At 45.6% G+C, this 20,840-nt stretch overlaps 1 protein-coding gene across 1 annotated transcript; it reads left to right on the top strand.

The window, feature by feature from the left end:
• Positions 1 to 2,156: 2,156 nt before the first annotated feature.
• Positions 2,157 to 3,517, top strand: LOC120928345 (paraneoplastic antigen Ma2 homolog). Its single transcript, XM_040339442.1, has 2 exons — positions 2,157 to 2,204; positions 2,463 to 3,517. Exon 2 carries the CDS (start codon positions 2,525 to 2,527, stop codon positions 3,515 to 3,517), a length of 993 nt encoding a protein of 330 aa, XP_040195376.1. The 5' UTR covers positions 2,157 to 2,204; positions 2,463 to 2,524.
• Positions 3,518 to 20,840: the final 17,323 nt, after the last annotated feature.

Below are 20,840 nucleotides of genomic sequence, written 5' to 3' on the forward strand. Positions count from 1 at the left end.
ACATTGCGAAAGTTCGGAACTGAATAGCGAACCCCACTGAAGTCTATGGGACCCAAACTAGAAATAAGTGCCCATTTTGAAGGCTTATATGCCAGTAATTTGGAATACAATTGTTATAGGGGTCCAGGTACTGCCCTGGGGGACATGTATCAATGAAAAAAAAGTTTGTAAAAAACTTCATTTTTTTAAGAGCAGTGACTTATTAATGCTTAAAGTGAAAGTATAAAAATGAATAATTATTTTCAATATAGTGCCTGGGGTGTCCCTCTAGTCAGGGGCGTTGCTAGGTGGCAAAAAGACCAGGGGCTTCAGCCTGAAGTCCAAGGCCAGAAACCGGGGGTGTTGGGGGGGGGGGTAGTGGTGCTGTATGTGGCGCAGCGTTTTTTTGGGGCTGGGCGGTGGGGTTGTGTGACTTACCAGTGCCCATCAATGCTGACCACTGACCTGCCTGACACTGACCTGCCTGACCTACATACACTGATGGTAGTGACCTACATACACTGACCTAACTGACCTACATACACTGACCTACCTGACATACACTGACCTACATACACTGACCTACCTGACATACACTGACCTACATACACTGACCTACCTGGCATACACTGACCTACCTGACCTACATACACTGACCTACCTGACCTACATACACTGATGGTGGTGACCTACATACATACATACACTGACCTACATACACTGACCTACCCGGTAGTAATAAACAAGATAAAGACAAATGTGACTTAATAACTGACCACAGATATGTAGCAAAAGTTGTCCTTCACATAAACAATAAAGTATATGCATAAAAGGTTGTAAATAACTCCCAAATTACATATCTCATTTGTTAAAAAGTGTGAGAAAATACAGAATGCCCAGTAATCAACTGTAGCCCTGTTGTGATTTTCAGCCATTTAAGAGGATGTAGATATATATATATATATATTGCAGCAGGTGGAGCCAGAGAGCACAGATTTGGAGGCTGCAGTACAGAACAGACATAGAGATACATTTCTACAGCAAAGGGCTGGATAACTGCATTTCCCAGGAGGCTTTGAGACAGGAAGTTCCAGGAGAGAGGGGAGTCAGGAGGAGGTAGTGAGGAGAGGGAGTCTGGAACAAGGACCCAGGCAAGACAGATCTGCATCAGAGGGTGATTTAAGACGGCCTGTGTCAGAGCTGTGTGTTTGCCACTGAGACACAGGCTCTATGCAATAGTTCTTGGAGAGACTGATGTTCGTCTACTGAAACAGAGAGAGACTGTGTTTTGAGCGATAGAACTGAGGCCTGGTCGCAGGGCCGATTCAGCCACCGGAGTAATCCAGCCTGCCCAACTGAGTGAGGACAGCTGACGGAGGTTATTGCCAGATTCCCCAGACGGCCCCTAGACGATCTGAGTTGTCCTGCCGAAGGCTTTAAAAGACTGCATCCATTTCACAAATGTCGGTCTGAGGAGAGAGGGACATTCGCTTCCGCAGACAATCATCCTCCTTTCCCAAAGAGACACTAGAAGTGGTAAGCGGCCTTTGGCCATTGCAACAAGTGTACTTCCTACACCAGGGCCCCAACGTTGGCTAGCCTAGGACAGTACTACTGGCCAGTAGTTTAGGGTGGGGTAGATACCGCTAAGTATATATATATATATATATTACTGTTCATTGCATTCAATCTAAATGTATTATCTCATCCTGTTATTTGTTGTATTATATTAGAGTGGGGAGACATTAAGGGCTTTTGCTCTATCCCACAGTTATTAAATCTGTTATAAAGCTTCACAAGGTGTGCTGGTGTGCTGTGGATTCATTGTTTGTGGTGTGTCACAGAGGTGAGACAGAAGACCCGATAATTCAGCGGCTCCTTCGGGGGTGAGCGCTACACGTGGGGGCTCGTCCGGGATTTCTTCTGATACCTCTCGCAAAGTGATAACCGCACAAACGAGCCAGCAATGGATCCAAACACTGCAGCAGAGTGGTGCAAAGAACAAAATGGCCAATTAGGGCTGAGTATAGTAATGGACATTCCTGCTGACAAATGGACAGAGGAACAGATCCGTCAAGCAGTAACTACACTAGCACCTGACCAGAAAGTGTTTGTAATAGACACGAAAATAGATCAAAAAGTCTCCCATACCTATGCCCTACTAGAATGGAAGAAAGGAGTCCCAACCTGCTTCCAGGGTGATAGCATCCAGCTAGCCGGAGAAGTTTTTTTTTTTTTAATCAAACAAAACGTGTTTATTGAGCACAAAAAGTAAACACACATACATGATTCAGAGCAAAACAGGTATATACAGACCAAAAAGACTGCAAGGTTCAGCATACATAAAAGCAACACAGCATATATATATAACAGACCGGGAGAAATAAAAAATAAAAACAAAGAAAAAACATTGGAGGACTACTCTTAGTTGCTAGGACTACACCCCCCACTCCCACCGTAAGAGACAGGGCTAGCCGGAGAAGTTAAAGCACGGTTATTCCCTCTACTCACCTCAGCAAGTTGTCTGGAGGGACCAAGCCAGGCCATGTCAGACACAGTGGAAGTAACTACCACTTCTGTACCAACCACTAACTACCCCCCAGCTTCCTTCTTCATGGACATAGGAAAACTGGTAGAGAGCGTTAGAAAAATGTCCTCGCCATCTGTGAACTATGGCTACAGGAAGTTGAGAATTTTTTCTGGAGTGCAGCCTGTACCTCCTGGAGAAGAAGAGTATGAAACCTGGATGGAACAGGCTATGCAAGCACTGGAAGAATGGGATGTTCCAGAGGCTCAAAAGAAACAACGCATTACTGAAAGTCTGAAAGGCGTTGCAGCAGAAGCCATCCGAAATTTGAAATTCAGTCAGGAGTCTTGTACAGCATATGACTATCTTCGCATGCTACAAGATGAGTTTGGGCGCACAGAGAAAGCTACAGATCTAATCTTCCTATTTGAACACATGTTTCAACGGGAAAATGAGCAGCTTTCCGAGTATATTCGACGACTAAACAAAATGCTATACCAGATTGTACTAAAGAAAGGAATAGAAGCCAGGGATATGGATCAAGTTAGAATGAAACAGATCCTGAGAGGCGCTCTGAGTTCCGATCCCATCTGGATCCAGTTAAAGACCTTACAAGGGGGTACCTCTTTGCAATACTCTGATCTCATTAAGATGGTAAGGGAGGAAGAGGCTATCCTAGAGGAGAAAAAGAAGGGCTCAGGATTTTCATTTGCTGCTGAGGTTCGAACGCTCAATGTGTCGAATGGGAATTCAGAAGTGGACCAATTAAAGGCTCAAGTTTCCCAGCTGATGCAAATGCTAACCCTATTGTCTGCAGGTGTCAAGTCGCCCCTTGAAAAAGTCACTTCAGAACCAGTTCCTGAATCTACTACTCAGGTGGTGCCTATCAAGAAACCATCAAACATCTGCTATAATTGCGGAGGAGTGGGTCATTACCGAAATACCTGTCCGAGCCCGTCGAATGCAAGAGGAAGTTATCGACCGGCGGGAAACTACAGAGGGCCCCAGTGAGGGAGCAAACTGGGTGCCCAACTACTGAAGACTGCTCTGATTCCCAGGATACCAATAAGAGGCCCAAGTCTTTACCCAGAGCCTCACCTGCTACGACAAAAAGATCCCCTCCCCTGGCGTCTGGTCCTGTGTCAGAGGGAGGCAAGGCACACCCACAACCTAAACACCCGGAAGGGGGAAGAAAACAACCACCACAAGCGAGGAAGAGGGCTAGAGTGCAGCCGACTGGGTCTATGCCTTCTACTACTCCGAAGAAGTTCCCTGACCAGTTGATAGGCCCTTCACCCATTATCCCAGTTCAAGTAGAAGGGGTTTACACGAAGGCTCTCCTCGATTCAGGTGCTCAAGTAACACTGATTTACCGGGACTTCTACCAGAAGCATTTGAAGCATCTACCCCTGATGGAGTTAGAGGATCTCGAAATCTGGGGTATTGGGACTCAGAAGCTTCCATATGATGGGTGTCTACAAGTGAAGCTGGAGTTCAGTTCGGCAACTGTTGGACAACCAGGGGTCTGTGACGCCTTAGCCATTGTATGTCCCCGCCCACCAGGAGCTAATCGAAGTTCTATGATTGTGGGAACAAATACTGACTTGGTGAGACGCCTTATAACTCCATTAGTGACGGAAGAGAGTTCTACTTCAGAGGAGATGCACCCGATGTTGCGGCCAATCTACCAGCGGATTATTCAAGAACAGAGGGCCCCTGCAGAAGTGGGACGGCTTTGGAGATTAGAAAGAGCAGAGAAGGTCTTACAGCCAGGCGAAATGACTAGTTTCCGGGCCTCAGTCAAGTTGAATTGGTCACAACCAGGCCCCTATGTGATCCTGGAAACTGATCCCAGAAATATGAAGAGATCTGGAGTGGAATTGGTGCCTGAGATAATATCCATCAGAGCTCTACAGCGGGCCCGTGGGAGAGTCTCTGTAAGTGTATGCAATGTGTCAGACTCCCCAGTGACCTTGAAGGCACGGATGCCGATTGGACAAGTGGCCACTGCCACACCCCTCTCACCCACTGAATTGATAGAGGGAGTAGACAGAGAGATCCCAGCTGAACGATTCTATCCTAAAGATGCCCCTATCTCGCCTGAGTGGAAGAAGCGAATTCAGTCTCAGCTCCTCAAGTGGCAAGATTTATTCTCCAAAGATGAGTTTGATGTGGGGTGTGCTAGGAGCACTCAGCACCGCGTTCGCCTCCAAGATGACAAGCCCTTTCGAGAAAGGTCACGGCGAGTCCCATTGGGAGATCTAGATGACCTAAGGGAACAGCTGGCTGAATTGAAAAGGACCAGGATAATCCAAGAATCCAGGAGTCCTTATGCCTCACCCATCGTGGTAGTTCGCAAGAAAAACGGTTCCATCCGTTTGTGCATAGACTACTGCACACTCAACCAAAGAACCATTCCCGACCAATACACTACTCCTCGAATAGAAGATGCCTTACAGCAGTGGTCTCCAAACTGCGGCCCGAGGGCCGAATGCGGCCCTTTGCTTGCCTTTATCTGGCCCTTGGAACACTATCCCTCCCACTGATACAAGACACTATTCTGCCATCTGACACCGACAATAGAGCACCATTTCTCCCACTGACACAACTAATAGAGCACTATTCCTCCCTATGATACCAGCAATGCGGCAATATTCCTCCCCCTAATACCAGATGTTTACTAACAATGATGCCAGGAAAATTTCCACTCCCGCTGGCCAAAGTCCGGCCCTCCAAGAGTCTGAAGGACAATAAACCGGCCCTTTGTTTAGAATGTTTGGAGACCCCTGCCTTACAGTGTCTGTCAGGAGCAAAGTGGTTTAGTGTACTTGACCTGCGAAGTGGATATCACCAGATACCCATGCATCCTGAAGATAAAGAGAAGACTGCTTTCATCTGTCCACTGGGATTCTTTGAGTTTAATAGAATGCCCCAAGGCCTCACAGGAGCCCCAGCAACTTTCCAACGACTAATGGAAAAGACGGTGGGAGACATGCACCTGATCGAGGTACTAGTGTATCTAGATGACCTAATAGTCTTCGGAAGAACACTGGAAGAACATGAGCAGCGGTTGGAAAAGGTCTTGAAGCGGCTGCATGAAGAAGGATTGAAACTTTCCTTAGAGAAGTGTCAGTTCTGTCTGCCTTCAGTCACGTACCTGGGACATGTTGTTTCAGCAGAAGGCATATCAACTGATCCTAAGAAGCTGGAAGCTGTGGCTTCATGGCCGAGACCTCGTAATATTACTGAACTCCGGTCCTTCCTAGGATTCTGCTCATACTATAGGAGGTTCGTAGAGGGGTTTGCCAAGATAGCTCAGCCTCTGAACACGCTTCTAAGAATGGAAGGAGCAGAAGATGAATCAATGTCCTTTGAGCCGGGTTCATCAGCCCACGGAACTAGGAAGCCTCGTGAATCAATCCAGGAGGAATGGACCGACCAATGTGAAAAAGCTTTCCTCCAATTGAAAGGAAGTCTAACACAGGCTCCTGTCCTTGCCTACGCTGATCCTGCCAAGCCTTATGAACTACATGTGGATGCTAGCAGAGAAGGGCTAGGAGGAGTACTATACCAGGAATATGATGGCCTCCTGAGACCGGTGGCATATGTGAGTCGGGGTCTCACCCCTTCTGAAAAGAATTACCCCACTCACAAGTTGGAGTTCCTGGCCTTGAAGTGGACAGTGGTGGACAAACTAAAAGACTACCTGTACGGGGCCAATTTCGTGGTCAGAACTGACAACAACCCACTCACTTACATTCTCACTACGGCCAAACTGGATGCCACTGGGCACCGGTGGTTGGCTGCCCTGTCAGGATTCCGCTTCAGCCTCAAATATCGCCCTGGGGTCAATAACCAAGACGCGGATGCCTTATCCAGGAGACCCTATAGCACAGGGGTGCCAGAAACAGAGTGGACTCATTTGACTCCAGATGGAGTTCAAGCCCTATGCCAAGGGGTGGAGTGCCGAACCAAAGGAATGATTGGAGCAGAGGCCATAGGAGTCATGGCTGCCGGTGTCCCTAAAATGTATTGTAACCCTACACAGCTGAGGAGTGAGGGCCTGCCTACTTTCACGAAGAAGGACCTGAGAGTAGATCAGGCTGAAGATCCTTTGATCGGGTTAACTCTGAGAGCAATGAAAGCGGGTCAAAGAGGGCTCCTACTAACCGATTCACCAAAAGAGGCTCGTCTGGTCCACAAAGAGTGGGAACGGTTGAAACTGCTAGACGGGGTGGTCTACCGAAGGGGCCCCTCGGATGACTTAGAAGAAAAGCAGCAGTTGTTCCTCCCAGAGAAGCATAGAGAAAATGTGCTGAAAGCTTTACATGATGACCATGGTAACTTAGGAGCAGAGAGAACTTTTAAACTGGTCCGAGACAGATTCTATTGGCCCTGCATGAGATCCGAAGTTGAAAGCTACTGCCATTCCTGTCTAAGATGTATCCAGAGGAAAACTTTACCTTCTAGGACTGCTCCAATGAGCCATCTGCAGAGTCAAGGGCCTATGGACCTGGTGTGTATTGACTTCCTCTGCTTAGAGCCTGACACTAGTGGACAGGGAAATATCCTAGTGGTGACAGACCACTTTACCCGTTATGCTCAAGCTTTTCCAACCAAAGATCAACGTGCTCCTACTGTAGCCAAAGTCCTAGTAGAAAAGTTCTTTGTTCATTATGGTCTACCTCAGAGGATCCATTCTGATCAAGGCAGAGACTTTGAAAGTCGACTCATCAGGCAGCTCTTGGATCTATTGGGGATTCAGAAGTCAAGAACCTCCCCCTATCACCCCCAGGGTGATGCACAACCGGAGAGATTCAATCGGACTCTGCTCAATATGTTGGGAACACTGTCGATCAGTGAGAAACAGCACTGGAGTCGGCATATCTCTACCATTGTGCATGCTTACAATAGCACAGAAAGTGATGTTACAGGATACTCACCGTACCGCCTCATGTTTGGAAGAGAAGCCCGATTACCAGTAGATTTAGCTTTTGGCCTCTCCCTTGACCAGACGTCTATTGCCTCTCACCAGGGTTATGTGGATAGACTGAGGAGAAACCTGGCTTCTGCATTTGAGAAGGCCCGTTTGACATCCGGGAGTAGAGAACAAAGAAACAAACGGAACTATGACTTGAGGGTTCGGGTACAGGATTTACAGCCAGGTGATCGAGTTCTATTAAGAAATTTGGGTGCTTCGGCCAGACACAAACTAGCTGATAGATGGAGTTCTCAGATCTACATCGTCTGTAAACAATTGCCTGGCCTGCCAGTGTACCAGATTCGACCAGAGGGAAAGACCGGGCCACTGAAGAATTGGCATCGGAATCATCTCCTACCTCTGAATGAAGCTGTGCGGGTACCAGATAGAGATGAGTCTCCTTCACCCATTCCATCCACTTCCCGTCAAGCACCTGTTACTCGGTCCCAACAGCCACCTTCTACAAGAGAAAGTGAGGACGACAGCGATGAGGAAGATGTGTGTCCGAGTTGGATGTGGCCATCTGAACCTATGGATGTTCATCCAACTATTATGACTCCTGAGCCGGATTTGAGCAATCTAAGACCAGATGCCCCTGAATTTGTGCCTCAAGCAAACGAGGATAATTCTGTACCCTCTCAAGGGGAAAGTCTCTTGCCGGAAACCTCAGTGCTAGAAGATACCCCTGTTGAGCCAGTTGAAAAGGAAACTGAATTCCCTCAGTTAACACAGCAAGTAGAAGAGGACTCAGCAGATGAAGGCCCATCCAGGTTTCTAGAATCAAGGTCCAAACGACTGGTGCGACCTCCTCAGAGACTCACTTATGACTCACCGGGGAACAGCACAGAGGAAGCTATCACTACTGTACGCAGATCACCCAAAGTGTCCACCCTAACCACAGAGGTATCAAAGGACTTGTGTCCAATCCCGACCATCAGCACATCTTGGTGGAGTGTTCCTCTGCCCCCTCCACTTGCTAGACGTTGTCATAGACTGCATCTATCTATGCGCAGTAAAGGTATTCAGATGGTCTAGTATAAACTTTATATGTGCCTTTCATACTGTATATATTGTCTGTAGAACTTACAAATACAGTTTACCCTTTGGGGGGGACCCCAAAGACTTTAAGTAGGGGGAGAATGTAGCCCTGTTGTGATTTTCAGCCATTTAAGAGGATGTATATATATATATATATTGCAGCAGGTGGAGCCAGAGAGCACAGATTTGGAGGCTGCAGTACAGAACAGACATAGAGATACATTTCTACAGCAAGGGGCTGGATAACTGCATTTCCCAGGAGGCTTTGAGACAGGAAGTTCCAGGAGAGAGGGGAGTCAGGAGGAGGTAGTGAGGAGAGGGAGTCTGGAACAAGGACCCAGGCAAGACAGATCTGCATCAGAGGGTGATTTAAGACGGCCTGTGTCAGAGCTGTGTGTTTGCCACTGAGACACAGGCTCTATGCAATAGTTCTTGGAGAGACTGATGTTCGTCTACTGAAACAGAGAGAGACTGTGTTTTGAGCGATAGAACTGAGGCCTGGTCGCAGGGCCGATTCAGCCACCGGAGTAATCCAGCCTGCCCAACTGAGTGAGGACAGCTGACGGAGGTTATTGCCAGATTCCCCAGACGGCCCCTAGACGATCTGAGTTGTCCTGCCGAAGGCTTTAAAAGACTGCATCCATTTCACAAATGTCGGTCTGAGGAGAGAGGGACATTCGCTTCCGCAGACAATCATCCTCCTTTCCCAAAGAGACACTAGAAGTGGTAAGCGGCCTTTGGCCATTGCAACAAGTGTACTTCCTACACCAGGGCCCCAACGTTGGCTAGCCTAGGACAGTACTACTGGCCAGTAGTTTAGGGTGGGGTAGATACCGCTAAGTATATATATATATATATTACTGTTCATTGCATTCAATCTAAATGTATTATCTCATCCTGTTATTTGTTGTATTATATTAGAGTGGGGAGACATTAAGGGCTTTTGCTCTATCCCACAGTTATTAAATCTGTTATAAAGCTTCACAAGGTGTGCTGGTGTGCTGTGGATTCATTGTTTGTGGTGTGTCACAGAGGTGAGACAGAAGACCCGATAATTCAGCGGCTCCTTCGGGGGTGAGCGCTATAGAACTTTAATTCTAGTTTAGCTGCATTGATGAGTGAAATGTAATACTATAAAATGATATAATGATGAAATCTAGTATAGGTGATTGGGAAGAATTATTCTGGTGCTGAGTCAGCTTTGTTTCATCCTGATTTATGTTCACATTTCTAAAGAGTTTTGCATGTTTAACAAGATGGAAAAAAAAGGTGCAAAATGTGTGCCTAATGCATAAAGGCAGCTCACCAACAACCACTCATTCTCCAATCCATTGACAGCACCATGTTAATGAGCTGCAGGGTTCGATCTGGTCCCCCTGTCTGTTTTTCAGGTGGCCCTGATCGGATGGTCTATTTGTCCCTATAGACAGGCGTATGTAAATGGACTTATGTCCATTTATTCCTGGCTACTTTCGATCCGGTCCGCTAAAAATGAAATGGAATCCATCCTCCTCTGTCTAAGTGGATCAGATTGAAGGGCAGTCAGGTGTAAACGGACAGTGGAGTCTGTTTACACCTGGCCACCCACAAAGCAGAGCAGGCTCTGGTCGTGTCCGCGCTGCATAAACTGAGTGGGCATGGACCTGTCTTCTGCTTGATCTGCGCTGATCAGTAGGGAAACAGAGGGCAGATCCTGTCCTGTGTGAATGGGTCCTTAAAGGCATTATAAACCCTCCTACCTGCACCTTGTGTTTTTCACTTGCAAAAGATGTGCTTCGATTGTATAGTTTTATTGTTGCCCTGTATTGTTGCCCTGTATTCACAGCCTATTGTAAAGCTATTTTTTTTTCAGTTTTTTTCTCGTTCAGCCACACAATGTGGTGGACGGATTCCTCCCCACTGTGCAATTCTGACACTGCAACTCCTCCTCTGTCAGAATACACTGATCAGCACTACAGCTGATTGGCTACAATAGCTGATTGAATAATGATATTTTCAGCATTCCTGTTTGACAAAAGTCATTCTACCCATTTTGGCTCTAACACCTGTTTACTCCCTATGGACCACACCATATTGCATATTTCTGTGTCTGTTCACATGAGTCTATATTCTATATCTTTGTAATTACTTATGATAAAGAATTGATACATATATTGTTTTTTTGGGGACAAACATGGCTTTCTCGTGACCCTAAAGTCCTCTGAGAATATTTTTAATCTATTTGCATTTTAAGGGGAAACATATTTTTTTCAAATTTGATCAGTAATATTTTGAACACAAGTACTGTACCATTAATGTGAGGAAAACATACATTTTATTCTGCTGTTTGTTTTATTTACTGCAACATTAAAATTACATTTTTGGTACAAAGCATGTTAAAGTTATTTACAAAAAAATAAAAATACATTTTGTTTTGCATGCATTTCATTTTTCTCACAATGCATCAGTAATTTATAGTTCTTACTGATTTAACCCTTTCACGCCGAGCGTACGCATATATGCGTCCTCGGCTTTCAGGGGTTGTACCGGGATGATGCCTGCAGCCGCAGGCATCATCCCGGTACCGTTGTTTAGAGCGGGCGATCGGCTTTCCAAACATAACAACCGATGCGGCTAAAAGCCGCTCGGTTGTTATGCCGGAGGAGCGGGAGGGGACATCCCCCCCCTCCCGCCGCCTCTCGCCGCTCTGACCGGGCCTCCCGTCCCACCGGGAGACCCGATCCACGATCCGGCGCCTCCAGCGTCTCGGCGCGCTCTGAAACAAAGCCGTAAACGGCTTTGATTCAGTGTGCGCATTGAAACCACGGAAGCGGCGTCATGACGTCACTTCCGGGTTTCTCGGCTGCCAATGGCGCCGGATTTAAAAAAGTACACAGTATTCAGAATCGCCGTTTTCGGCGATCTGAATACTTTGAAGTGCAAAGGAGGGCTCGGAGGTCTTTTAGACCCCGATCCCTCCATAAAGAGTACCTGTCACGACCTATTGCTGTCACAAGGGATGTTTACATTCCTTGTGACAGCAATAAAAGTGATCAAAATGTAAAAAAAAAATAAAAAAAAATGTAATATTAGAAAAAATAAATAAATAAATAAGAAAACAAAAAAAAAAAATTTTTAAAGCGCCCCCCTCCCCGCGAGCTTGCGCAGCAAAGAAAGCGCATACGGAAGTCGCGCCCGCATATGAAAACGGTGTTCAAATAACACATGTGAGGTATCGCCGCGATCGTAAGAGCGAGAGCAATAATTATAGCACTAGGCCTACTCTGTAACTCTAACCTGGTAACCGTAAAAAAAGTTTAAAGCGTCGCCTATGGAGATTTTTAGTTACCGTAGTTTGTCGCCATTCCACGAGTGCGTGCAATTATAAAGCGTGTCATGCTTGGTATCTATTTACTCGGCATAACATCATCTTTCACATTATGCAAAAAAATTGGGCTAATTTTACTTTTTCATTTTTTTAAAATTCATGAAAGTAAATTTTTCCCAAAAAGTTGTGTTTAAAACACCGCCGCACAAATACCGTATGACATAAAATATTGCAACAATCGCCATTTTATTCTCTAGATTCTCTGCTAAAAATATATATATAATGTTTGGGGGTTCTAAGTAATTTTCTAGCCAAAAATATGGATTTTAACTTGTAAACACCAAATGTCATACATAGGCATAGGCATGAAAGGGTTAAAATAAAACAGATATACCCTAAACCACGTATATTGAACAGTAAATCCCTAAGGATAACAATGCACACATATGCTTTATAAAAAACTGTTTCCAGAAAATAATTTAAAATAGAAACATGGAACAGGAGCTGAAACTATTAAATAGTGATTATACAGGTTGAAATGAAAGGGTTAAGTAGTAAAAAAAAGAGCATGTCCTGTTTAATTAAAGTGGAGATCCACCCTAATAAAAAATAGACAAAAAGGCTGCCAAATTCTTTTTTTTTCTTTTTTTTTTATACTTACTAGAAATTGCTGTTGCTAGGCACATCATCCTAATCTGCCACTTTCTATTCCGCTGTGATCTTCTGTCTTCTCCTCCTCGCGTTGTCTTCTGGGGAATGGGGTACGCTGTTTTCTGAGACCTGTGTGTGTCCCAGAAGACAGTCGGTCATTCACAAAGCGCCGCACGACTCGCACATGCGCAGTAGGAAACGGGCAGTGAAGCCGCAAGGCTCCACTGCCTGTTTCCCTTACTTTGAATGGCGGTGCCAGGACCCGATCTTAAAGACGGATCGGCCTCGGGCGGGCCAACATCGCGAGCACCCTGGACAAGTAAGTGTCCTTATTAAAAGTCAGCAGCTACAGTGTTTGTAGCTGCTGACTTTAAAAAAAGAAAATAATTCCGCTGGACCTCCGCTTTAAGAGTTCATTCCCTGTGCACACAACTGTCAGCTGCAGCTCTCTCACTCACAAATCTGTCTGACAGGGAATGCTGAAGATAAAATAGCTACTATGTTACTTGTTTGTTGTTTTGGCTTCAAATGTTACATTGAATTCTCACTGAGATTGTCTGTTAGTCCCCTTGCACTCTGGGGCGTTTTTCATGCGGTACAGCGCTGCTATACCGCATGAAAAATCATGCCCTGTAGTGTTCAATGTGAAAGCCCGAAGGCTTTCACATTGAAGCGGTGCGCTAGCAGGAGCGCACCAAAAGTCCTGCTAGCCGCATCTTTACCGCGGTATAGGAGCGCTGTGTTCACCGCTCCTATACCACGCCTTCCCATTGAAATCCCATTGAAATCAATGGGAAAGCGCAGTAATACTTCTGAATGAAGCTGTGCGGGTACCAGATAGAGATGAGTCTCCTTCACCCATTCCATCCACTTCCCGTCAAGCACCTGTTACTCGGTCCCAACAGCCACCTTCTACAAGAGAAAGTGAGGACGACAGCGATGAGGAAGATGTGTGTCCGAGTTGGATGTGGCCATCTGAACCTATGGATGTTCATCCAACTATTATGACTCCTGAGCCGGATTTGAGCAATCTAAGACCAGATGCCCCTGAATTTGTGCCTCAAGCAAACGAGGATAATTCTGTACCCTCTCAAGGGGAAAGTCTCTTGCCGGAAACCTCAGTGCTAGAAGATACCCCTGTTGAGCCAGTTGAAAAGGAAACTGAATTCCCTCAGTTAACACAGCAAGTAGAAGAGGACTCAGCAGATGAAGGCCCATCCAGGTTTCTAGAATCAAGGTCCAAACGACTGGTGCGACCTCCTCAGAGACTCACTTATGACTCACCGGGGAACAGCACAGAGGAAGCTATCACTACTGTACGCAGATCACCCAAAGTGTCCACCCTAACCACAGAGGTATCAAAGGACTTGTGTCCAATCCCGACCATCAGCACATCTTGGTGGAGTGTTCCTCTGCCCCCTCCACTTGCTAGACGTTGTCATAGACTGCATCTATCTATGCGCAGTAAAGGTATTCAGATGGTCTAGTATAAACTTTATATGTGCCTTTCATACTGTATATATTGTCTGTAGAACTTACAAATACAGTTTACCCTTTGGGGGGGACCCCAAAGACTTTAAGTAGGGGGAGAATGTAGCCCTGTTGTGATTTTCAGCCATTTAAGAGGATGTATATATATATATATATTGCAGCAGGTGGAGCCAGAGAGCACAGATTTGGAGGCTGCAGTACAGAACAGACATAGAGATACATTTCTACAGCAAGGGGCTGGATAACTGCATTTCCCAGGAGGCTTTGAGACAGGAAGTTCCAGGAGAGAGGGGAGTCAGGAGGAGGTAGTGAGGAGAGGGAGTCTGGAACAAGGACCCAGGCAAGACAGATCTGCATCAGAGGGTGATTTAAGACGGCCTGTGTCAGAGCTGTGTGTTTGCCACTGAGACACAGGCTCTATGCAATAGTTCTTGGAGAGACTGATGTTCGTCTACTGAAACAGAGAGAGACTGTGTTTTGAGCGATAGAACTGAGGCCTGGTCGCAGGGCCGATTCAGCCACCGGAGTAATCCAGCCTGCCCAACTGAGTGAGGACAGCTGACGGAGGTTATTGCCAGATTCCCCAGACGGCCCCTAGACGATCTGAGTTGTCCTGCCGAAGGCTTTAAAAGACTGCATCCATTTCACAAATGTCGGTCTGAGGAGAGAGGGACATTCGCTTCCGCAGACAATCATCCTCCTTTCCCAAAGAGACACTAGAAGTGGTAAGCGGCCTTTGGCCATTGCAACAAGTGTACTTCCTACACCAGGGCCCCAACGTTGGCTAGCCTAGGACAGTACTACTGGCCAGTAGTTTAGGGTGGGGTAGATACCGCTAAGTATATATATATATATATTACTGTTCATTGCATTCAATCTAAATGTATTATCTCATCCTGTTATTTGTTGTATTATATTAGAGTGGGGAGACATTAAGGGCTTTTGCTCTATCCCACAGTTATTAAATCTGTTATAAAGCTTCACAAGGTGTGCTGGTGTGCTGTGGATTCATTGTTTGTGGTGTGTCACAGAGGTGAGACAGAAGACCCGATAATTCAGCGGCTCCTTCGGGGGTGAGCGCTATAGAACTTTAATTCTAGTTTAGCTGCATTGATGAGTGAAATGTAATACTATAAAATGATATAATGATGAAATCTAGTATAGGTGATTGGGAAGAATTATTCTGGTGCTGAGTCAGCTTTGTTTCATCCTGATTTATGTTCACATTTCTAAAGAGTTTTGCATGTTTAACAAGATGGAAAAAAAAGGTGCAAAATGTGTGCCTAATGCATAAAGGCAGCTCACCAACAACCACTCATTCTCCAATCCATTGACAGCACCATGTTAATGAGCTGCAGGGTTCGATCTGGTCCCCCTGTCTGTTTTTCAGGTGGCCCTGATCGGATGGTCTATTTGTCCCTATAGACAGGCGTATGTAAATGGACTTATGTCCATTTATTCCTGGCTACTTTCGATCCGGTCCGCTAAAAATGAAATGGAATCCATCCTCCTCTGTCTAAGTGGATCAGATTGAAGGGCAGTCAGGTGTAAACGGACAGTGGAGTCTGTTTACACCTGGCCACCCACAAAGCAGAGCAGGCTCTGGTCGTGTCCGCGCTGCATAAACTGAGTGGGCATGGACCTGTCTTCTGCTTGATCTGCGCTGATCAGTAGGGAAACAGAGGGCAGATCCTGTCCTGTGTGAATGGGTCCTTAAAGGCATTATAAACCCTCCTACCTGCACCTTGTGTTTTTCACTTGCAAAAGATGTGCTTCGATTGTATAGTTTTATTGTTGCCCTGTATTGTTGCCCTGTATTCACAGCCTATTGTAAAGCTATTTTTTTTTCAGTTTTTTTCTCGTTCAGCCACACAATGTGGTGGACGGATTCCTCCCCACTGTGCAATTCTGACACTGCAACTCCTCCTCTGTCAGAATACACTGATCAGCACTACAGCTGATTGGCTACAATAGCTGATTGAATAATGATATTTTCAGCATTCCTGTTTGACAAAAGTCATTCTACCCATTTTGGCTCTAACACCTGTTTACTCCCTATGGACCACACCATATTGCATATTTCTGTGTCTGTTCACATGAGTCTATATTCTATATCTTTGTAATTACTTATGATAAAGAATTGATACATATATTGTTTTTTTGGGGACAAACATGGCTTTCTCGTGACCCTAAAGTCCTCTGAGAATATTTTTAATCTATTTGCATTTTAAGGGGAAACATATTTTTTTCAAATTTGATCAGTAATATTTTGAACACAAGTACTGTACCATTAATGTGAGGAAAACATACATTTTATTCTGCTGTTTGTTTTATTTACTGCAACATTAAAATTACATTTTTGGTACAAAGCATGTTAAAGTTATTTACAAAAAAATAAAAATACATTTTGTTTTGCATGCATTTCATTTTTCTCACAATGCATCAGTAATTTATAGTTCTTACTGATTTAACCCTTTCACGCCGAGCGTACGCATATATGCGTCCTCGGCTTTCAGGGGTTGTACCGGGATGATGCCTGCAGCCGCAGGCATCATCCCGGTACCGTTGTTTAGAGCGGGCGATCGGCTTTCCAAACATAACAACCGATGCGGCTAAAAGCCGCTCGGTTGTTATGCCGGAGGAGCGGGAGGGGACATCCCCCCCCTCCCGCCGCCTCTCGCCGCTCTGACCGGGCCTCCCGTCCCACCGGGAGACCCGATCCACGATCCGGCGCCTCCAGCGTCTCGGCGCGCTCTGAAACAAAGCCGTAAACGGCTTTGATTCAGTGTGCGCATTGAAACCACGGAAGCGGCGTCATGACGTCACTTCCGGGTTTCTCGGCTGCCAATGGCGCCGGATTTAAAAAAGTACACAGTATTCAGAATCGCCGTTTTCGGCGATCTGAATACTTTGAAGTGCAAAGGAGGGCTCGGAGGTCTTTTAGACCCCGATCCCTCCATAAAGAGTACCTGTCACGACCTATTGCTGTCACAAGGGATGTTTACATTCCTTGTGACAGCAATAAAAGTGATCAAAATGTAAAAAAAAAATAAAAAAAAATGTAATATTAGAAAAAATAAATAAATAAATAAGAAAACAAAAAAAAAAAAATTTTAAAGCGCCCCCCTCCCCGCGAGCTTGCGCAGCAAAGAAAGCGCATACGGAAGTCGCGCCCGCATATGAAAACGGTGTTCAAATAACACATGTGAGGTATCGCCGCGATCGTAAGAGCGAGAGCAATAATTATAGCACTAGGCCTACTCTGTAACTCTAACCTGGTAACCGTAAAAAAAGTTTAAAGCGTCGCCTATGGAGATTTTTAGTTACCGTAGTTTGTCGCCATTCCACGAGTGCGTGCAATTATAAAGCGTGTCATGCTTGGTATCTATTTACTCGGCATAACATCATCTTTCACATTATGCAAAAAAATTGGGCTAATTTTACTTTTTCATTTTTTTAAAATTCATGAAAGTAAATTTTTCCCAAAAAGTTGTGTTTAAAACACCGCCGCACAAATACCGTATGACATAAAATATTGCAACAATCGCCATTTTATTCTCTAGATTCTCTGCTAAAAATATATATATAATGTTTGGGGGTTCTAAGTAATTTTCTAGCCAAAAATATGGATTTTAACTTGTAAACACCAAATGTCATACATAGGCATAGGCATGAAAGGGTTAAAATAAAACAGATATACCCTAAACCACGTATATTGAACAGTAAATCCCTAAGGATAACAATGCACACATATGCTTTATAAAAAACTGTTTCCAGAAAATAATTTAAAATAGAAACATGGAACAGGAGCTGAAACTATTAAATAGTGATTATACAGGTTGAAATGAAAGGGTTAAGTAGTAAAAAAAAGAGCATGTCCTGTTTAATTAAAGTGGAGATCCACCCTAATAAAAAATAGACAAAAAGGCTGCCAAATTCTTTTTTTTTCTTTTTTTTTTATACTTACTAGAAATTGCTGTTGCTAGGCACATCATCCTAATCTGCCACTTTCTATTCCGCTGTGATCTTCTGTCTTCTCCTCCTCGCGTTGTCTTCTGGGGAATGGGGTACGCTGTTTTCTGAGACCTGTGTGTGTCCCAGAAGACAGTCGGTCATTCACAAAGCGCCGCACGACTCGCACATGCGCAGTAGGAAACGGGCAGTGAAGCCGCAAGGCTCCACTGCCTGTTTCCCTTACTTTGAATGGCGGTGCCAGGACCCGATCTTAAAGACGGATCGGCCTCGGGCGGGCCAACATCGCGAGCACCCTGGACAAGTAAGTGTCCTTATTAAAAGTCAGCAGCTACAGTGTTTGTAGCTGCTGACTTTAAAAAAAGAAAATAATTCCGCTGGACCTCCGCTTTAAGAGTTCATTCCCTGTGCACACAACTGTCAGCTGCAGCTCTCTCACTCACAAATCTGTCTGACAGGGAATGCTGAAGATAAAATAGCTACTATGTTACTTGTTTGTTGTTTTGGCTTCAAATGTTACATTGAATTCTCACTGAGATTGTCTGTTAGTCCCCTTGCACTCTGGGGCGTTTTTCATGCGGTACAGCGCTGCTATACCGCATGAAAAATCATGCCCTGTAGTGTTCAATGTGAAAGCCCGAAGGCTTTCACATTGAAGCGGTGCGCTAGCAGGAGCGCACCAAAAGTCCTGCTAGCCGCATCTTTACCGCGGTATAGGAGCGCTGTGTTCACCGCTCCTATACCACGCCTTCCCATTGAAATCCCATTGAAATCAATGGGAAAGCGCAGTAATACCGCGGTATTAACCCGTTTTCGGCCGCTAGCGGGGGTTAAAACATCACCGCTAGCGCCCGAATATCGCGGTAAATACGACGGTATAGCCGCGCTACAAATAGCGCGGCTATACCGTCACCGCGGCTGCACGCCTCAGTGTGAAAGCAGCCTTAGAGTGATCATTCAGTGAGGAAGGCTTCCGACTAGCTCCCAGTCATAGGATTTCACTTGCTGTGCACAGTAGCTAAGCAGAAGGAGATGAGAAAAGATAAGAAAGTGCAGGGCGTACAAGACACGTCCTGTGTACAGAGGAGGGAGTTAAAGCGGAGGTTCACCCTAAAAAACATCTATATACCATTACATCCAGCATACTTCCGACATCTACAGTATTTTGCCGTACATACCATTTTTTTGTTATTTCCCCCCCGCCTTCCGGGTTCTGGCTCCCGCGGGAGTGGGCGTTCCTATTCAGAGGTTAGATAATTGACGTCTGGTGAAAAAATTCATTTGCTCTGTTGCAGAACTAGGGCTGTCACTGGTATTCAACATTTCAATATTATGCAGCCATGTCTACTTTCTCTGCAGGCTTTACAGTGATAAAATGAGGGGGCTCCTACTGCAGGAAGAACATTTTGGTTTTATTTTAACACTTTTAAATTTGTAACATGATTGGGAAGAGAATTAATAGAGTCTATACCAGGGCTGGACTGGGACAAAAATTCGGCCCTGGACTTCATCCAGACTGGCCCACTTTGACAGGTCTCTCTCATGGCAGCCAAAAAAAAAGCCCAACTGGCCCCCCCCCCCCCCCGCCACCCAAGCCCCCTCTCCACCTTCACTAGCCACTAGCCATTATGCTTTATTAGAGTAGAACGGCTGGTACTAGTACTCTTATAGGCAGTACCAGTGGGGAAGCTAGGCATTTTTTCACCCGGGGCAAAGTATCAGTTCGGTGCCCCCCCTTATGGAACAAGATTTGTCAGAAGTGAGAAACTCCCAGGCCATAGCTGTTGAGTCAGCTGTCTGTCCCCTCCCCCATGCTCCTCTGTCCCCCCCCCCCCCTGATCCTCTGGTCCTCCCCCTGCTTCTCTGTTCTCCCCAGGTGATTGCTGCTGGGAGGTAGAGGAGGTGAGCGCTGCGGGAAGGGAGAGACCGAGGAGCGGAGGGGGGGCGGCGGTCCGCTGTCACTGAAGCCGGCCCACTAAGCCATTGGCGCACCGGGAAACTCCTTGTAGTCCCAATGGCCAGTCCATCCCTGGTCTATACAAAAGGGCACATCATTCACATGTGCATAGGACAGCATGCATGCTAAAACCCTACTATTGAGTACATTAAATACTACCCACAATGGCATGATGAGACTAGTAGTTCTTCTGCAGAACATATTGTTTATAGCTGATCCAGGTTTATCAGTATTCACTTTGGTTGCCTCAGTCAGCTGATCTTCCTTCGCATTCACTGTGACAGGCAGCAGACATACTCAGTATGTATGATCTGTATGAAACAGCTCTGAAAACTCATCTCATCCAATGTCACTTCTTCATTAGCAGGACCTGGCAGAGGTGATCAATCTGCAGATGACAGGAGTAACAAGAAAAGGAAGACGGTGAATTAAACTAGAAATGCCAGAATTATGAAAGAAGCATATCAATTCACAGAGAATGAGCACCATTGCTGAGGCCAGTGCTGTCCAGCCATGTGACCGATTGCTAGTGCCAGACAAAAAAATTAAATATATATTTTTTTTATCAGAAGAGAGAAAAAGAGAACCAAAGCCTTTGTATTTAAGGCCTGCGGTGGAAATGTAGCCTTCAAAAAAAAAAAGAAAAAAAAGACATTGAGGGTCAGGCCCCGTACACACGACCGAGGAACTCGACGTGCCAAACACATCGAGTTCCTCGTCAAGTTCAGTTGCCATTGAACAACGAGGAAATAGAGAACATGTTCTCTATTTCCTCGCCGAGGTCCTCGTCGGCTTCCTCGGCCGAAAGTGTACACACGACCAGTTTCCTCGGCAGAATTCAGCTCTGAACCGAGTTTCTAGCTGAATTCTGCCGAGAAACTTGGTCGTGTGTACGGGGCCTAAGATAACCTCAATTATATTTCAGGAAAATGTAGAA

The sequence above is a fragment of the Rana temporaria genome, chromosome 2 (genome assembly GCF_905171775.1).
Source record: "Rana temporaria chromosome 2, aRanTem1.1, whole genome shotgun sequence".
Lineage (NCBI taxonomy): Eukaryota > Metazoa > Chordata > Amphibia > Anura > Ranidae > Rana > Rana temporaria.